At 38.0% G+C, this 20433-nt stretch overlaps 1 protein-coding gene across 3 annotated transcripts in view; it reads right to left on the reverse strand.

The window, feature by feature from the left end:
• Ghr (growth hormone receptor) overlaps nt 1-20433 on the reverse strand; it is a 237152-nt gene that overhangs the window by 12805 nt on the left and 203914 nt on the right. For all 3 annotated transcript variants that reach the window (XM_020181293.2, XM_074077541.1, XM_074077540.1), the window contains exons 4-6: nt 11253-11382; nt 7996-8168; nt 3209-3387 (exon numbers count right to left, since the gene is read on the reverse strand). In XM_020181293.2, the coding sequence (XP_020036882.1) occupies nt 3209-3387; nt 7996-8168; nt 11253-11382 (482 nt within the window). The remainder of the gene's footprint in view (nt 1-3208; nt 3388-7995; nt 8169-11252; nt 11383-20433) is intronic.

Below are 20433 nucleotides of genomic sequence, written 5' to 3' on the forward strand. Positions count from 1 at the left end.
AGAGACTGTCTCATACTGTATACAAAAATCAATTCAAAATGTATTAAGGACTTAGATGTAAGGAATGAAACTATAAAACTACTAGAAGAAATCACAGAAGAAAAGCTTGTTGACATTAATCTGAGTGATTTTTTGTTGTTGTTTTGGTGGCACTGGGTGTGGAACTCAGCCTTGTAGTTGCTAAGCAGGTACTCTACCACTTGAGCTCCTCTGCCAGTCTGTGATATATATTTTTTGATATGACTTGAAAACCATAGGAAACAAAAATTAAAATATTTGACAAATGGGATTATGTTAAACAAACAAGGTTCTGAAGAACAAAAGAAATGACTGAGTGAATGGAATGTGTTATATACAGAATATATAAAGGATTCAAGCAGCTCGAATGCAAGAAAATAAGTAATTAAAAAAATGTGCAAAGGAGCCAAATAGGTGTTTCTTAAAAGCAGGTATACGAGAACATGATTAGCATCACTAATCAACAAGGAAATGTGTATCAAAACTACAATGAGGTATCTATCATCTCACTCCAGTAAGGAAGGCAATCATAAAAAAGGCAAGAGATAAGTGTGGGTGAAAAGGTGGAGAAAAGGGAACTTCTTCCCACTGTTGGTGGAAATGAAAATTAATACAATCATTATGGAAAACAGTCTAGAGGCTACTGAAAAAAGTTAAAAATAAAATGACCATATGACTTAGCAATTCCACTAATGGGTTTCTATCCAAAGGAAATGAAATCAGTGTGTTGAAGAGGAATTTTCACTTTCATGATAACTGTAGCATTATTCACAATAGTCAAGATACAGATTAACTTAAATGTCCATTTATGGGTGAACAGGCAAAGAAAATGGGATATATGTAGAATGGAATATTATCAGCTTTAAAAAGAAGGAATCCTATCATTTGTGCCAAAATGGAAAAACCTGGAACATATTAAGTGAAATAAGCCAGGCACAGGACAAATACCACATGATCTCACTTATATGTGGAACCAAAACAGGTGAACTCTGGAGTAGTGAGAAAATGGTGGTTACCAGGGGCTATAGGGCTGGAAGTGTGGGTTTAGGGAGATGTTGGTGAAAGGATACAAAACCTCAGGTAAATAGGAACAATATGCTTAGGAGATCTATTGTACAACCTAGAGACAATAATTAATAAGCATGCGTTATATTTTGACAGTCTCTGAGAGTAGACTTTAAGTGTTCCCAGTCCAAAAAATGGTTTGTGATGTATCATTTTGCTCCACTGAGCTATTGCACCATGTGTACATATTTCAAAACATCATGTACATGATAATATATACAATTGTTATTGAACAATTGAAAATTCACCATTCTATCTAGTATCAGTCATTTGGAAAATATTCACTGACTCATGTAAATTTGTGGCATTTTATTATATAATATAACAACATCACTTTCACAATATCGCCATGGAGCTTATTTGGAAAAAAATTTCATGCCTTGGAAAGCTATGAAGCTTGTGGTTACAGATACAAGTTTTCCAAAATTCTGCTTCTTTTGAAAGTTCAAATTTTGTCATTGGTACAAGTATTGTTAGTTATTTTACTTGAATAACAAATTTTACTTCCTTCTTAAGAAACACTTGACAATCCAAATACAAGAAGCCATCTACCAGTTTATCAGTTATTCTTCAAGAAGAAAATTGGTGCTTCATGCAAAAAGGCAGGGAGTTCAGGTGGCAAATCAGTCATTAAATAAGTAAGCTATGTACCCAAAGGTTGAAATATAACAAAATTAATAACTGCTATGTCTTCATCAAGCAAATTTTTATGTAAGCCTGGACTTTTTACCCACCCCCCTTTTTTTTTTCCACTGGGAGTTCATGTTAGTGAAGAATTCAGTGACTATTAATAAAGTTTGGTATGACTGCCTTGCTTCATGTAAAGGTGACAGCAGTTTTCCCATCACAGCTTTTGTACCACAAGTGTAAATGCCAACATGGTGAAGAAAAGAAAATAATGTATTAGTATATTGTGAAAATACTGATTTTGTGGACTTTTTGGGGTCTCAGGTACTCTCAGAGGTCCACAGTTCCCATTTTAAGAACTGCTTTCCTGGGAGCCTAGCACAGTGCCTTGTGTGAAGTTGTTATTTCTATACCTTGTTCTGAATAAATGTTTGATTATAACTTGGATCTAGAAAATCTTGTTTGAGTTAGCACCCAACCAGGCTTGCTTGTACCAAGTTACAGACAAGATAAATGAATGAAAATGATTTAGAAAATAAAACCTCAAAGCCCAGCTTTGTAACCTCAAAACTGCTCAAACTTAGCGTTCTGCTAATGACAAAACTGGATTCTTCTTTAGTGATTCACTGAATGGACAGGGCCTGGGAAGTAAGTAAGTCTCAAAATTCTGAGGATGAGCTTGGCCAGGCTGCTGGGTACAACCTCATTCCTGGCCAGAAATTGTGTGGCTTGGCCAGTGTGGCTGTGGTTAAACTGATTTAGCACTGGCTATATTGGGAGCAGTATGATAATCCTGTTTTCCTTCTTGTTATATGCCATGTGGAATTTATCTAAATGCTGAGTCCCCACACACTTGGCAAGGAAGTGAGGGGTTCAGAGGCCAACTTACTCTCTACTTGCCTGTATAAGAGGTCTTAGCTTGATTCTTCTCTGAGCTATGCAAGAAAACATATTTCTGAATCCTCTAAGGGATGAATTCCCTACTCTGCCTCTCTTCTGGATACATTTAAGAACTGCTTTTAATAGAGGTCTTGTTAGTAGCACCAATTAAAATCTTAGTAGCATATTTGTTAGAGTCCACTGTTGACCTTGTTCATGATCCTTTTTGTGTTTAGTTATATTGCCAAAGACAGCTAAGTGTTTAGAGTCTATGATTTTGCTCTCCAGTTAAAGAATACCTAGGGAGATACTTTTCTTCCCATAACTGTAACTATATGAGCACATATATACATATAGAGCTATTTAATCATGTTTCATATTTCTAATAGCTTTGATATATATATTCATATAGATGTGTATGTGTATGCATATGCCATCTTACAGAATTCTGAGATGGTATTTTACTGATTAGATGGGTTTTCCTCTAACGAGAAATTATGGAGCATATAGCATGGGCATGTGGTATTAGGTCAAAAGGAAGTTTAATTATAAATGAGACATCTGTCTCATTGAAATAGGAAGAAGAAAAGTCACAGTGTAAGATGTAGTGACATCTTACCATTTTCCAATGAGTTTCATTTACTTCTTTGTATTGAAGTTCATACTCCAGAACTATCCATCCCTTCTGAACATCTGCATTGGGTGGTGGTTCCCATCTCACTTGAATATCTGCATGAATCCCAGTTAAACTGATGTTCAGTAAAGTCCAGTTGAGGCCAATTGGTGGATCAGGTTGCACTGTGTAATTTAACAGAGAATTAGAATCTGAGAGAAACAGATTAATGAGTTTGACATTAATGTAATGCTTTCCTTTGAGGAGACAAAATTACTTGATACATTTTGATCATTCATACTCTTAACTCTTCGATTATTCCTGTCATTATGTCTCTCACCTTACAAGACAGTGCCATTTTTAACTTAAGGATGATACTTTTCAACTTTAAGAAAGTCCCTTCTTTTTGAGTCTAAAATATGATTTACAGCTTTTTCTCAAAGATTTGTCGTGTTTCATATTTCCTGTAGCTCTAATAGTGTTAATGCTTTGGGATTTTGGTAAAGGAATTTATTTCAACTCAAAATTGGAGGAACAGAGAGCCAGAAAGATCTCTGCATTTAAATGTGGCATTTTTGGAACTTGAAGTAAGAGGAATGTTTTTTCTTCCAAACTGTGTACAAGCTGAGGGTTAGGACCTTGTCTGACTAGTTCTACATCGCTGCTAGTACTTTCCTTCTGAAGTTTTTGCAAGTGGATTTTGGCTTTGTTGGCTTCTAGGCCTTCCTAGGTTGCTTCAGCCATAAGAATGAAGGCATTACTCTGCTCTCAAGTTCATGATGGTTCAAGGTTTTCTGTCTTTTACTTAACCACGTGAACAATCGGACATAGCATTTGCTCAGTTTCTATTGATATACTCTACATTCTTAGATAAATCTGTGCACTCTAATTAGTAGGACCACAAAAACCAGAGATTCCCAAAGGTTGGTGAAGACAAGTATTGATTTCAAAACTAGGAACTACATCTAAATTTATGTTTTGCATAGTCCCAAGTAAAATATGGCTATTTAGGTATTATCGCCAAGGCTTTTGAAAATTACTTGTAGATACAGAACAAAGTTTTCTTTCTTTTCTACCACATGTAGATGGTCACTTAGAGTGTTGCGAAGTCTGGGTCCTTAGGGTTGATCAGAGATACGCTTACAGATATGTGGTGTGAGGAGCTCTTATTGATCACCAAATCTGGGGGACAAAGAGGGAAGTTCTTATGTTGTCCCAGGATGGAAACAGACCTTAAGGTAGGAGAGCATGTATGCTGCTGGTCACTATGGAGTAGATTCTACTTTTTTAAAAATAAGGAAAGACTATTTCTGTTTTAGTAGTCAGATACACACATGAATACATTTTGGAAGTTAAATTTGAAGGATGTTCAAACTAGATATGCCCATATAATGGCAGTAATACCTTGCCCTTCTCGATTTGTTGGGGATTGAGGAATCCTTATAACCAAAGCATAACCATTTAAGTGGTCTGTTTATCTATCTATCTATCATATATTTTTATTTTATTGAGACAGAGTAGTTTTGTTATGTAGCTTATACTAGCTTTGAACTCATGGTCCTTCTGTCTTAGCTGCTGGAGTGCTGGGATACAGGTGTGTGCCACCATGCCCAACTCTTATAAAAATATTTTGATGGAAAATATTTTAAACTTACTACTCATATTGCATCTTAAAATTTTCCTTTTCCACTTTAAATAGAGGATATGAGACAGTGTCCTTTTGGGAAAGCTAAGTACCACCATTACAAGCATTAGAATAACCTCTCCCTTATCTTTACACACATCCACATGTCATACTTGACAACTCCAATGAGATATTTAAAAGTATCTGAAACTTAATATACACCTAAAGAAGTTGCTGGTCTTCCTCCCCAACACCTACTCGCTCCTCTTTCATCTTCCCCATTTGTGTCAGTGATGACTCTAGCCTTCCAGTTGCTCAGAATAAAAGCAGTGAGTTCTTCCTTGACTCATCTTTTTCCTACCAATGCAATTTCTGTCAGCTGTACTTTCAAGATGCACCCAGATTCTAAGCACTTCTCACTGTCTGCACCTCTATACTTGGTCTCAGTCATTGCCATGTTTCATACCCCCCCTGCTGCATTACCCTCATCACTATTCTTTTCTTTAGGTCTTTGTGCCCCTTCAGTCTATTCTTAATACAGTCTTCAGTACAATAGACAAAGTGATTCTCTTATCACTTAAGTTAGAACATATCACTCATCATTTAAATCCCTCTGAAGTTTCCTATCTCACACCACATGAAAGCCAAAGTTATTACAATGGCTTGAAAACTATGGATCTCTCAAATCTGTTCCCTTCCCATGGGCGTGCCTTCCCTGCTCAGTCTGTGCCAGTTCTACTGCTGTCTGGTCATTCCATCTCTAGATCTTTAGTCTTGTGTGCCCTCTTACTCAAATACCCTTCTGTCAGAAACATACACGATTATTCTCTTTTTCTTCTGTACTCAAATGTTACTCTCAGTGAAGACAACTTGATAACCCTATTTAAAATTGCAACTTCTCCAACACCCCAATTCTCATTCTCTACTAATTCTCTATGGCGTTTTCTTTTTCCTTCCTCACTGGGATTAAATCCCATTATGGTGGACACATTTTCAGTTCTACTACATTGAACCTTGCCTGGCCCAAGGAAAGGATATGTCAGTAACTATTTCCTGAAAAAAATGACAAATGCCTAACTAATATATTGCTCTAAACCCAAGGAACAGCACTGTGAGGTAGTAGAACTCTTAAGTAGAACTTAAGTGCTACATAATATCGGTAGCACTTGAGGGCTCAGTTGATTGACATCTTTCTCAAGGCATACTAGGCTTAACTCTGTTCTTTGCTCTCTTTAATTCTCAGCCACTTACTTGTTCCTGCTTTTGTGTTACTGTTATATCTCTGCCTGTCATCATCTTTCACCTTGATTACCCTAGTCGTTTAATCTTTTCACCTCCAGTCTGTCTTAACTCCAATCTATGGTACACACAGTATGAACTTCTCTGAGATGTTAGTACATGACAGGTAGCATTGCCCAGTCTTGAGATTGAGAGCATGGGTTCTGTAGTTATGCTCCCTAGGGTAAAATCCCAGCTCTTCCTTATAACTCTTTGACCTTGAGTTCGTCATTTCACTGCCCTGAGCTTTAGCTGCCTCATCTGTAAAATGAGGATTATAACAGAATCCATCTCATATGATAGTAATAAGTGATGCACTGTGAGTCCTTCGTGAGTGTTAGTAATTACTATCCTCAGTAAACATTTCAAATGCACCTCTTCTTGGTAGTCAGATAAAGCCCAAATTCCTTTGCGAGGCTCACAAGACCCTGGATGATTTCTCTAGCTGGCCAGTAGGCCTTCCCAACTGTTTCTGAGTCTGAGCATTCTGTCCTGTTTGTCACCTTTAGAACTTAGTAGTTGCTACAAGAGCCAGTCACTGTGGCACCTGGCAATTCTCACTCATGCTTTAAGAGGCAAGTGAAATGTGACCATCTCTGAGCAGCTCCTTCTCCTCCCTCAGGTGCAGTCAATCATCTATGCTTTCAGTCATCATCTTGGCTGCTATGCATTCCACACACCTCAAGGCCAGCACTTGCTACACTGTATCATAGCACACTGTACTGTGAAGATTTGTGACTTGCCTGACTCCTCTATTTGACTCCATCTTACTCATTCTGTTACCACCAGGCACACAGGCTTTCAGTGAAAGTCATCTAGGTAAATGGTAGGGCTGTCTATTGGCAGAGACAGGGTTAGAACATGGCTCTTACTCCCCCATTCATTCTACAATTCCATTTAGCTTTAGCTTAACAGCTACATCCACTGATGTTAGGACATATACTAAACAGACTTTCTAAACTATGCAATTGAGCAATCTTTTCTGCTTATTACAGTTTTCTCAATCTTTCCCTTAAAGCCAGGTTGTCAGATTTTACTCATTTTTGTTTGCAGCATCCAGCCACATTCTTCTGGTCTCCTTCAGTCTGCTGATGCCTGGGAAACCACATAAAAGAGCAACTCATCTATGAGAAGGGACAAGGAATTCTTGTAAGTAACAAATGAGCTTTTGTGGATAGATTTTGAGCTATCAAGGTCAGCTACACTCAAAGTCCTTCTTTGATTCTTTCCATTTTGCTGTTTATACTATCATACTGTAAACATGGATATTCCAATTATAGTTGTTTGTTTTGTTTTGTTTTCTCTCTCATGTCCACGTATGATGTGCAAAAGATCATCTGTTTGGATCTTTGACTTAGTTCACTGAGCTGATTATCTCCAATGTTTGTTTTGAGATCATATAAACATGTCTTTAAACTGATTGTAGCAGTTGTGTAAATGTAAAACTCCATAATTATTATGCTTTGTGATAAAGAATATCTAGGCTTTGATTATAGCAATGATAGAGGTCAAAAGCCAACATCTTTCAGTAGATCTGAATATAACAGTTATATCAAATATTTAGGAAAGAAGGAATCTTAAGAGTATATTGAGTTTTCCCCTGGTAGTGGCACACAGAATTCAATTCAGATTCAAAGACTTCCTAAAGGATAAGACTCTAAGTCTTTTCTTTACAACATTTACTGGTAGCCTTCTTTAGGGTAGAGTCAACTTAACTACTCCCTGCCCTTTCCTCCTGTTCACCAATTGATCCCATCTCCTGTAAGATGGACTTCATGTACCCAATGGACACCATTTCAAAATCTTTCTACTTGATTATAGTTAGAAATCACGGGCTTCCCCACTCATTAGTCTGAAGCTATGTCAAAGGAAACACAAACCTGTGATTTACCTATTTCCTCAACAGAGAAACACTTTTGATCCACCATACCACCTTTGTTAGTTAGCTTGATACAGTAGGGGATCCAAATGGAGGTATATGATGAGTTAAAGTAACAGCTATTTTCTCCAGCAGAGACATAATCTGGGCATTCTTTCCATTCTTGGATCCCATCTTGAGTGCTCCTATAATGGGAGGATTAAAAAAAGAATTAATAGTTCTCCAAATCATACCAAAGTCAAAGTGAGGTGCTTGTTATCCACTGATGAATTCATGATTTGATGGCATTTTTGGGAAGTGGTGGAAACTATAGAAGGTGGGGCTTAGTTGGAGGAAGTAGGTTATTGGTATATCTTGGCCCCAACTCCTTCTTTCTGTCTGTCTCTGGACTTCCTGGACTTCAGAAGGTAAGTAGCCTCTTCTGTCACATTCCTGCTGCCATGATTTTCTGCCTTGCCACATGCCCATAGCAATGGACTCGGCCAACTATGGACTAAAACCTCAGAAACCATGAGCTAAAGTAAATCTTTCTTCCTTTAAGTTTTTTGACTTAGGTTATTTGTCATAGCAATGAAAAGTTTGACTAACACAGGTGGGATAATTCATTATCAGTTGAGAAGAGGAGTTATGTAAAGGAGACATAAAACTATGCAATCTTTTGTTGAGGAAGCAAGCAGGAATGACCCTGTGCAGGCTTAAGTGCCTGTGGCTGGAAGGCTAGACCATGATGTCTTGGGACCTTTCCACTGTGGGCAAGAAAGGCACTGCAGGCTATGGGAAAGGCAGGGTCTGGAAGGAAGGGATGAGAAGTAGAGAGAAGACACATATTGCTTCTTTACAGCTGCTTCCCAGGCTGGACTGTTTGGCACCAGGAGGAGACTTACACAGTATCAGTGGGTCTTTGAGACAGCTGTGTATCAGCTGTTGGAATGAACTTGAGATTAAAATACAGAGTCTCCAGGGTCTGTAACAGTCAATTATTGCTTAAATTCTGATTGAGATTCTTAAAAGTTGCATGCCCTTGGGTGAGAGAGAGATTCATTACTCATGGGAAAAGAAAATGGGTAAAGGGCAAAAGAAAGGATAATGTCTTTGTGTGTATGTGTATTTAGAGTAACAGAAAATGATTAAAAGATTAGGGAGTTAGGTGAGTCATTTGAAATATAGTACTTTTTGTTTGATCTTAGCATTCAGACTAAGTAAGAGTGAATTAGAGATGGTTTAATAAGATTGCCTATGGAATGAAACTTTCACATAATAGAGGAGAAATCAAATGTACTTATCAAAATTGATAGTATATAACTCAAAGTATTAAAATTTTCCAAAGAGGTAGGGATAATGCTTTGCAGGCCTGGATTTGTAATTGGGATGCCAGCTCTGTTTCTCAATTGGCAATGTTACCATTCTGGTTCCCATGAGAACTGTGTGAAAAACCCTGTTTAGGTTATCCCAAATCCATTAGCTCCAAAGAACAAACCACTGAAAGCACTTAATCTTAAGCAAGATGGATCAGGAACAGCTAGTTCAAAACACAACTCACACACTCCTTCTTCATTAACCCAAACTGAATAAATATTTAAAACTGAGTTCTTAAACTTTTAAATTGAGACAAAAAGCCAAGTGGGTTCATGAAATGGATACTGAATCACCTGCCTTCACCGGGCTGAATTTCTATGCAGATGATTAAAGCCAATTTATGGAAGCTGCTTTCTCCTCTTAGTCCTCAAATTAAGTGCTTCAGGTTTGCTCTCAGACTCTTATGTAAGGAGTGATAACCGTAGAGGAGACTATCATTAAAAATCAGAATAAAGAGTGGAAGAAAAGATTTTCATCTAAAGGTAACCCATTGGAGAAGAAATAATAAAAATAAAACATTTATGTTTTAAGAGCAAATGTTTTCATCACATACTTTTCTTGGCTTAAAATTTAACCCTTAGGGAAAAATAGTAAAAATCCTCTTTCTCCCCTCTAATTTCTCTCCCAACCTTGCACAGAAAATGAAACTTCTTGCAGGGTAACATTTTTTGCGGGGCTGTTGTGGGTGATGGCAGAGGTACGGGATACACCCTTCAGCCAAGGGTCACCCGCCTACTTCCTTTGAACAAGAGACATTTCCCTGGGAAGATCTGAGAACACAGAAGCTCTAATATGCTTCCCAGAGCCTGTGATTCACACTTAATGCTGAGTCCCCTCCAAGGTCAGAGGTCAAATTTGGCAGCATCTGCATTACAGGGTGGTGGAGACTGTTCCGAATCAGTTGCCCTAACTTGCTGAGGCTGCCTCTTCTGCTAATTCACCTGGCAAGAAGCAGAGTCAAGCAAAGATTAGGTGCCTGTGGCCTTGCACCCTAGCTGTTCTGTTGACAGCTCAGTGTGCTTAGATTCCTGTGTACTTTGGATACCATGGCCAGATCAATGACCTGAAGGCCTCTGCATTACTCCTCCCTTGCTCCATTCTGCCTTCCCTGACTATAGTGTTGACTTAAATCATGTCATAGTCTTGCTTGTATGTCAGGGACAAGAATTATAATTCTATAAGTTTCAGGAGTTGCTTAGGAATTGAATTCTAAGAAACAATGACAAGAGTCAGAAAGCTCCTTCCTATTGTCTTTTTTGTTTAAATGGGCGGTGAAAGTCTACTACACTTGTACACTGATCAGTGCAGTGTAGTCGTGATCCTCCTAGCCTCCTTATTCTACCCTTGTCAGATAAACAGGGCAGTGGGCTTATGCTAGTTTGGCTAAGATGTTCAAAATAGTTTTGTTTTCATAGACAAAACACAAAATCCTGATATCGAAAGTTTGGATTGGCACTTGACTGTGAGTTTGTACTTAGGGTGTTTAAGAATGTGGTAAGTAGCATAATTAATTTATACATTTTGAAAGTGTTACTAAACACTTTCTGAATATCTTTACATAAACCAGCTTGATTTACACACCTCATGCACATACACACACAGTGCTGACACTATCTTCTTTGTGGCTTTGTTTTTCTTAATAACCTTATGTTACCAGCTAATACTTGTTCTTCATTGTCTGTCTCTCTTCACTGGAAAGGACTCTCCATGAGACCAAGGATTTTATCTTTTTGTAGTCATTTCTGTATCTCCAGTGCCTAAAATAGTACCCTACACTTAGTAAAGGCTTAATGTAAAATGAACAAGTGAAATACACTTAGGTCTTCAAAAAAGTCACTTCTATTTCTTTCCTGCATATGACTCAATACACTTTTATTGACAAATATATGAAGAGAAAAACCAGAAGGCTATACCTTCTAATGTAGAACAGCTGTATGGATCCTGGGGTCTTTAAAGCATGCTGACCCCCATCTGTCCAGTGGCATGAAAAGGTCTCTAGTTCAGGTGAACGGCACCTGGTGAACTTAGGGTTTCCAGAAGAATCTGTGGAACAAAAAAAGAAGGCAGACGTGAAATCAGGAGAATCATACGGTCCCCATGAAATACATATTTAAAGTGTGCAAAGAAGAACTAGTGGGATGAAGCCAGCTGTTTCTGTATCTAGGAGGCAATGCCAATGTCTTCTAGAAAAGCTGTAGTCTTGGATCATCATCTCAGGACCTGTTGCTTGTCAATGTCAGTCCTTGCTTGATTCTACAGACAAATCGTTTTGCCTTTATTTCAAGCATTATTCCATTATTCCGTAGATATCAGAGCTAGCGAGAAGGATATGGGTATAGGCAACTCATTTGGAAAGTTACCTTGGGAACTAGAAGTGAGAGAATGGTCATGGTGGGAAGAGAAGGAAGAACAGCTGACCATGTGTGTGGTATTGAGCTGGTTACTGCAGTGGGCAGTTGGGGGCCCCCCAGAGAAGCTATGTAGAATGTCTCTCTGTTGTTCTACAGAGGGATAGGAGGCTTGCATACCTGCAATGCCCTCTGCCTTGAGATGTTAACTCCCATGCACTGTAGGCTGCACCTGCTCAAAGACTGGTGGTCCTTGCCCAGGCAGGAGCTTGAATGTGCCCAGCAATATGGATGGTAGCAACTGTCCACCACACATGGCTGAGCTGACATTAGGTGCACCCAGGGGATGTGTCATGGTGACCATGGAATCCACTACAGGGATATTTTTTTATTTGTAGACTTTTGATTAAAAAGTCACGTTTTCATTTTTAAAAATATCTTTAAAAAGATTCAGCTGGTAAATTCATTAAATAGAAGCCTCTAAACAACTTATGCAATATATAAGCATCAATTCAAATTTGCCAAGCAGAGAGTCTCTCTTGAGTGTTAGGACATTAGCCCAAATTCCTATGCATCTATGAAACCTGAAGCTACAGATATGCAATGAAGTTTGAAGGAATCAGTTTTCATTGTTTTTATGTCTATGGTCACTTTGGAGATGGTCAGGTTTTTTTCCTTTCACCACCTTCTCCATTTTCTTCTTCTCCTCCTCTTCCTTTGGAGATGGTCAGGTTTTTCTTCTTCTTCTCCTTCCCTTTTTTCTCTTCCTCCTCCTCCTTCATGTTTGACTTTTATATAATTAGTAACCAATTTGATTAAAACCTTAATATATTTGTTCTCTGGCTTAAAACTTTTATTCTTGGCTATTACGGAGGCTCTTAAATGTAAAGTGTTCTTATGAATACTTTAAAAGATCTTGATTCCAAGTTCCAGCTACATACATGGTGTGTTGAAGCAAAGCAAAGGGATGAAATTTTATAAACCTTCTAAACTAATTGTCTAGCCACTCATCCAACAAACACTTATTAAAAATTTTTATGTCACAACTCTTTCTAGGGATAGAGCAATGAACAAACCTGATGAAGTTTTGGTGCTTCTGGAGTTTCCATTCTAATGGAGAGGGATAAATCCTATGCAGAAAATAAACAGGGTAAGAAGGGAAGCTAAGGCTGGGAATGAGAGACCTCATCCCTTTTCACAAGTACTCATATTAATGCAGTGAGGAAACTCAGGCTTGGGAAGTGTGTCCTGGTTCAAGAACACCTGTTGTCCTGGAGTCTTGCCACAAGCAACAATTTTGCTGAGCTCATGTCCTTAGCCTTGGGAATACATGTTAGGTAGGGGCAGTGGAAGTTTTTTTCTTAATAACATTTCATGGTCATATTGTTGTAAGAACCCCTCCTTTGCTGTATGAACTGAGAAATTTACAAGAGTGCTGAGGCATGGATTTGATCTGTCCAGGTACCAATGGCAGTTAGTCAGTACTTTCTGTGGGATCAGTGTTTACTAAGCCCTGTTAGAGCAAGGAAGTACAGGAGCCTGCATGATGTGCTACAAATAAATAGAGTGAAAATGGCATGTTTTGTGAGGCAAGCATCTATTATACTGTTAAGTACCTGGAAAAGGTCTTTGTTTGCTATTAGCTGAAACTGAAAGCACTATTTTAGGTCTTTCTAGAAAATTTATAATTACTAAGACATATTTAAACCACAACTATTTCAATGCCTATAGGATTGAGGAGAATATTTCACATTCTAACTGTTCATTTGCACAGAAGATAAGAAGAGGAAATGTACTAGATTAGAATTTGAGAGATTTGTGTTCTAATCATGGCTCTGACAAGTTTTTAATCTTGACTTTCTCAAGCCACTTGGGTTCTTAACAGAGAACCTGGCATAGACAACACAAAGTACATTGCAACATCACTTTTATAATTAAATGATGTATATAACCATTGACAGTACTGCACAGACTAAAACATCTTTTCGTTATTTGAACTAAATAACCAGAGAACACCAAATGCAAACACCATCTAAGTTGCTATATTTCCTGTGTCATATGCCTGTCACATAATGGCAAGAAGGATAAATCAACCCAAAACTTGAAACAAAAAGAAAACAAGAACTTTGCTAGCTGGAAAAAAAAAACTTTGAAAGAAGAAAAACACAAAAATTGAAACACATTTAGCTTGCTTAAACTTAGTATTCTGCTTCCTTTTATTATTTCTCTGTTTTCTTTTAATTCCAGATGTATAGAAAACCCACATTACCTTCTCATTCTAAATAAAAAACAGGAAATTCATGGTTGTGGTGCTAATGTGATGAAGTGTGTGCTTACACATGGAATCCTGATACAGACATAGTGCAGCAAAGCTATGTTTATCCTGGTCTTTTCTTTCTTTCCATTCTTTACTTTCTTTCTACCTTCCTCTTCTCTTTTTCTGTCCTTGTACCCTTCTTCTCTATTTGCTTTTCTCTTTCTTTTATGACTATACATGTCTTGTAAAATGCTGAAGACGACAGTCCCTAAAGTGGCCCTGGTGATTCCAGCCTTCAGTTATTCACAGCCTGAGATATTTCCTCCCCTGAGTAACTTGCTTCTAATCAACTGATTATGGCAGTGTCGAGGGACTGTCATTCCATGACTATGCTACACAAGACTGAGACTTCCGTCTTGCATCAGACTCACTGATTTTTATGAAACCAGTTATTGTGTAGATGGGAAACACATGGCAAAGAACTGGAGGTGGTCTCTGGTCTACAATCAGCAAGAAACTGAGGTCCCCAGTGTACCAACAACCATGTAAGTGAGCACAGAAGCCAGTCCTTCCTTAGTCCTGCCTGCAGGAGAAAAAGGGGAAGGAGAAGAAGAAGAAAAACCTGACCATCGCCAAAGGAAGAGGAGGAGAAGAAGAAAATGGAGAAGGTGGTGAAAGGAAAAAAAAACCTGACCGTCTCCAAAGAGACCACAGACCTGGCTGCCACTTTGATTGCAACCTACGAGACAGATTGCTCTAGGGAACCCAGGTGATGGGTCAATTTGGAGGAAAGGTAGGGGACGTTATTAAATCTTTGAATGCTATTGATAAAGAACAAATGAATCTAATACATCAGAACTAGAAATCAGCATTCTGGAATGAAATAAGCCACCTTTCTTGGCAAGTAGAATGTGTCACAGTGAGTTTGGAGAAGTGGATGACTCCTCTTTTGGCGGCAAGAAGTATAGTGTGACTGGCTAATTAGCTCCTCCTCAGTAACCTCCCACTCCAACTAGCACCACTGTGGCTGGAGATATTTCATACCCCTAAAGTCCACTTCCTTGGTGTCATCCTGAGGTTTTCCAAGTCTAAGAAGTATTGGCATAATCTCAAAATGAGCACCTTTCTAACTGTGCCTGAAAACTCTATCAGAATCTTAGGTTTATTTTTAAAAAAAGCTTTGAAAAGTAAAAAAGAAAAACCTGTTACCTAGAAAAGTTTGAACTAATAAACCTGCTTAATGTTCAGACTGACAGTTTAATTGAATTCTGCAAATACAGGATGGTTTCCTGTTTCAACCACATTGTTGTGAACAGTGTGCAAGTCACCACTGAGCCTGAGGCCTACATACAATCTGGTGATGCATTCTGAATCCACATAGGGCTTATTCGCGTGACTTAAAGTTTTGTATATTAATTATATGTATTTGTTGTTAATTAAATTTAGCACAATCATATTACTATAAAAATCTATGCATATAAAATCTCAAATGTACATGAACATATTAATTTAAGCAAAATGTACATTTTGCTCTTCTTTGCAGCCTAATTTTAATATGATATATTACATACTCAAATGTATATTTCATATTCTATATAATTTTGATGGAAATATTGAACTTAGAAATTTTAGTACTGAATTCCATTTACATTATAATGGAAGACAGCCCTCTATGGTATCAACTCTATCAATATACATTAAGTATCTAAGGAAAAGAACCTTGGTTTTTCAAAGGGGAATGGTACATGACTGCACTCCCAGTGGTTGGGAGGCTGAGGCAGGAAGATCATGAGTTTGAGGCCAGCCTGAGCTGTGTAGTGACTTTGAGGACAGCGTGGGCTACATAGTAAGACTGTGTCTTAAAAAACAAAACACCCAACCTAACCCAACCCAAACTAAACCCAAACAAAAACCCAACAAAACAGAACATGACAAAAAAAAAAACCCAACCAAACAACCCACCCAAACATAGAGTTACTCTACAACCCAGCATTTCTGCTCCTAGATATAGTCCCAAGAGAACTGAAAACACATGGTGACACAAAAGTTATGTACAAGACTGTTCACAGCAGCATTATTTGTTATAGTCAAAAGTAGGGACGACCCAAATGTCCATCAGCTGATGAGTGAATAAACACTACATGGCATGATGATATAATACAATATTTATTATTCAGCCACATAAAGGAATAACACACCAAAACAATACACAAAATAGATGAGCACTGAAAACATTTTTCCATGTGAAAGAAGCCAGACACAAAAATCACACACTATAGCATCCCATTTATATAAAATGCTCAGAATAGTTAAATTCATAGTGATAGAAAGATTCGTGGTTACCAGAAGGTGAAGTAAATGGGAAATGGCAAGTGATTACTAAATGGGGTATGTAAATGTCCTAGAATTAGATAGTTGTGATGGCTACATAAAGTTGGGAATAGACTAAAACCTACGCATTTTAAGATTGTTAAAATGGTAAATTTTATGCCACAGTGATTTTATCTCAAAAAAATCTAAGATACATGAGGCAAAATTATACTTAACATTACAATTCACTAAATGTAATGCAATTTAAATTTCCTTCTTATCCTCTACTGGACAGTCATTTTTTCAATTTAAAAGTCACTGTCCAGACTGGGTAAAGTGACTTGTGTCTGTAATCCTAGCCACTCTAAGTACAGAGATTAGAAGGACTGTGGCTTGAAGGTAGCCTGGGCAAAAATTAGTGAGACCCCCATCTCAACAAATAAGTGGGTGTGGGGTTACACATCTGTAATCCCACCTATGTGGGAGGCATAGGTAGAAAGATCACATCCATGGCTGGACTGGGCAAAAAAATAAGCAAAGTAAAAAAGCTTGGAGATGTGGCTCCAGTGTACTTGCCTACAAGTGCAAATCCCTGAGTTCAAACCCCAGTACTGCCAAAAAATTTGGGCCTGTCACTGTACAAAAACAGAGCTTTTGTCTTTTGTAACTCAGTGCACAAAAGACAGCACTGGATTCCTTGGTCATATGAAAATATCCTCACTGAAGCTCAGTTGAAATTTTTGTAAATGGCATTATGGGTTCTTTCTAAGAAGAATATCCAAATTGTGAAAGATCTGCAATTTGGTAAAGGGTCTACAGACAGAAATAATACAGGCTTGTTGGAACTGCCTGGGGAATGAAAAAAAATATCAATGCTTGGGTTTCATCTTTTGAGATTCTATTTTAGTTGGTAATCTACAGAATCACCAATGTAATTGTCTGGGCATTGGATTTTGAAAAGTTCCCCAGTGATTTTAATGTGTAACATTTTATGGTTAATTTAAGAACCACTGGGTCATATCATCTCTCCTTTCTGAGCATCAGACAGCATCTTGCTTTGCTACCACTGGAGGCTCTTGTCTGGTTCTCAGATGTCAAAGTCTTGGCCAGGAATGGTAGGAAAAAGTAAATGTGGGGACATTCCAATGCAACTTGAAAGTATTGCAATGCTTTGCCAGTGGCAAGTCTCTGTCCCTGAAAAATCTGAACCTAATGAGATCTGAGGGGAGCTTTCTATTGCCAGAGGAAATCAATTGACAAATGAGACTTCATTTTTCCTCCTCTTCCAGTTTTGTTGAGGCCACTTAATTCTGACTGACAATGATATACTCTTTTATGTAACCTCATTTCTAAGCTTGAAGTTTCAAATGCAACAAAACAGTCTTTTGTAATGAGCACACTCCAAACACAACCCAAAGTTAGGTTGTTCACCTCCATACCCACTGGATTAGAACCTGCATTCTAACAAGACTACAGACAGAGAGCATTGACCTGGGTACTTGACTGCAAGAGAGGGCTCTTTGTAATTGGATCAGTGGTTCTCAGTGCTGGCTGCACTTTATAATCACTTGGGATCCTAGAGGGCTGATTTAATTAGATTGGGGTGATGCCTGAGTGTTGGTATTTTTCAAAATGCCCCAGGTGATTCTAATGTGCAACTAGGGTTGAGGACAACTGAGTTAGAACAATGAGCTTCTATGTCAGATTAGTACAATGAATTCTTTAAGCAGATGTATTGAAAGGTAGCTCAAATACTGAGTCCTGTGGAAAACAAACGAAATAGAGGTTAGCATTGTGAAGCATGTGCTGAATCCCAGGGGATAGGATTGGACCAACCTTCACATAAGAAGATAGTGAGTTGTCTGTGTTGACTCTCAGGGGAAAGCAATGTGGCAGATACCACAAATCTCTCCTGTGGGTAATATTCCTAGGGTCTCCCAGGAAGGTTGGGCCTTGCATTATTCCCTTTGTGTGGAGTAGAAACATGAGCTCACAATTGTGCTCCAAGGGTTCTAAAATTGGCATTTCAAATGTGGGGTATATGGTGGCAGGAGTCCAGCTGCCTTCACTGTGGCATAATTAAGTTAGTATTGGGTTCTTGGATGCAGATCCTGGGAGAAGAGCCAAGTCCTGGCTCCAGGATGGCTCTGTGTCAGTCTAAGTAGAATAGCCACGGTTGCCTTTGTGGAAGACTTTTCAACAGAGCAAGCACATCATTCATACCAACACTGGCACCAATCCCTTGCAATTTCCTTAGTGCTCCCAGTTATTCATTCATGTGCTCCTTTGGAGCTCTTTGTTGGCGAGAGCCGTGGCTTAGAAAGATGCTTCTCAAACTTTAATGTGTACAGAAATCACTTGGTGATCCTGTTAGAGTGCAGATTCAGTAGTTGGGGCCTAGAAGTTATACACTTTAGACACTTTCCCAGATGCTGCTGTTGCTCTATGGACCACATTCTGAGTAACTCTGCCAACCCAATATGGTATGCTCTAGCTTTGTGTAGCTACGGAGCACACAGAAGGTGGCTAGTCTGACTGAGGAACTGAATTTGTAACCTTTTATTCAATTTTAATTAATTTAATTACAAATTTAAAAATGCAGAACATTTTTCCTTAAATACAACTTTATTGTTTTGGTAGGGCTATATTTCACTCTCCCCCCTCCGCCAGTGCTGGGGACCAAGCCCAGGGCATTGTGCATGTAGACAAGTGCTCTATCTCTACATTCTCAGTGTAAATTTCATTTTTAAACCATTGACAATTTGGCATCCCAATTAAGATGTGCTGTAAAGTTAAAATATGCATCAAATTTTATAGTTTTATTATAAAAAATAATGTAGGCTATCCTATTAATAATATTTTCATTAGATTCATTATGTACTGAAATGATAATATTTAGGATATATTGGGCTAAATAAGATATATGATTGAAATGAACTTCACCTTTTCTTTGACTTTCTAATGTGACTACTAGAAAATTTTAAGTTACGTATGTACCTCACATTTTATTTCTATTTGACAGTGATAGTGTTCAATACAGAACTTATTTAAAAGGAAAAACTTGGTTACTAAAAAAAGAAGAATTCATGTAGTATAAGCCTTAGGCTTAAAAACAGAAGACCTAAAATAAGTTGCCAGATTGAGTTACCTAACAGCATAGTGCTAACACCTATTTCAATGAATACATCCTCTCTGGTCTACCCTTCAGAGAGTTTTCATAAAGTTTATGACACTAAAGGGCCCTGTTAACGGGAAGCTCAATCTAACCTTCCCAAGCAGAGTCCTTAATATTCTAAAATGTTTCAACTTATTTCATTTAAAACAAATCCACTTCCTTTTCTAATCTCAGGAGCTTGCTAGGTATGGACAGTACAGAGTATAGAAAGACCACAGCTTGGAAGCCATCTGGATTTGGTTTGATCCTACCTGTGCAACTTGCTAGTAAGATTGTGTAAATTCTCCAAGCCCCAGCTTTCCCATGTGCAAAAAGAGAGCAAAATACTTGTCTTATATAGTTGTTGAAAAACAAGATGATTTATATGAGTACTTGGTATACACTTAGTCTTTAGCGAAGAGCCACCACTATTATTAGGGAGAACAAACTCAACATTTGTAGTGTATCAGTAGATCCTGATGACTTCAAATACTGATCTACAAGGAAATTTTTGAAACACAACAGGTCTTTATGTATTCCAATGCCTTAGCTTAAAAGAATGCCTCACAATGAGAATTTGAACCTCAGAACAGGCAAATTATTTCATAACTCACCAAAATGGAAGCTTATTTCCTATCCACATACTCAGTATGTAAAACAAAATTAGGCTAGAAGTTATGGACTCCCTAGGTTCTATGTAGGGTTTCTTAACCTGTATACTATTAATATTTTGGACTAGATAATTCTTTTTTGTGGGGTTCTGTCCTGTGCATTGTAGAGTAATTATCACTATTCCTAGTCCTACCTACTAGATGCTAGTAGCACTTCCCTCTCCCCCAGTGTGGGAACCAAAATGTTTCTAGACATTGACAGATGTCCTCTGGGGGACAAAATCACCCATGGCAAGAATAACTTCTATGTGGGACTATATCACACAATTATAATAGCACAGTTACAAATGCTCTGATTAGATTTAACATGAATAATTCTTTTCGTATACAAGCAAAAACACTTATTTAGACAAT

This window comes from Castor canadensis, chromosome 6 (assembly GCF_047511655.1).
Source record: "Castor canadensis chromosome 6, mCasCan1.hap1v2, whole genome shotgun sequence".
Lineage (NCBI taxonomy): Eukaryota > Metazoa > Chordata > Mammalia > Rodentia > Castoridae > Castor > Castor canadensis.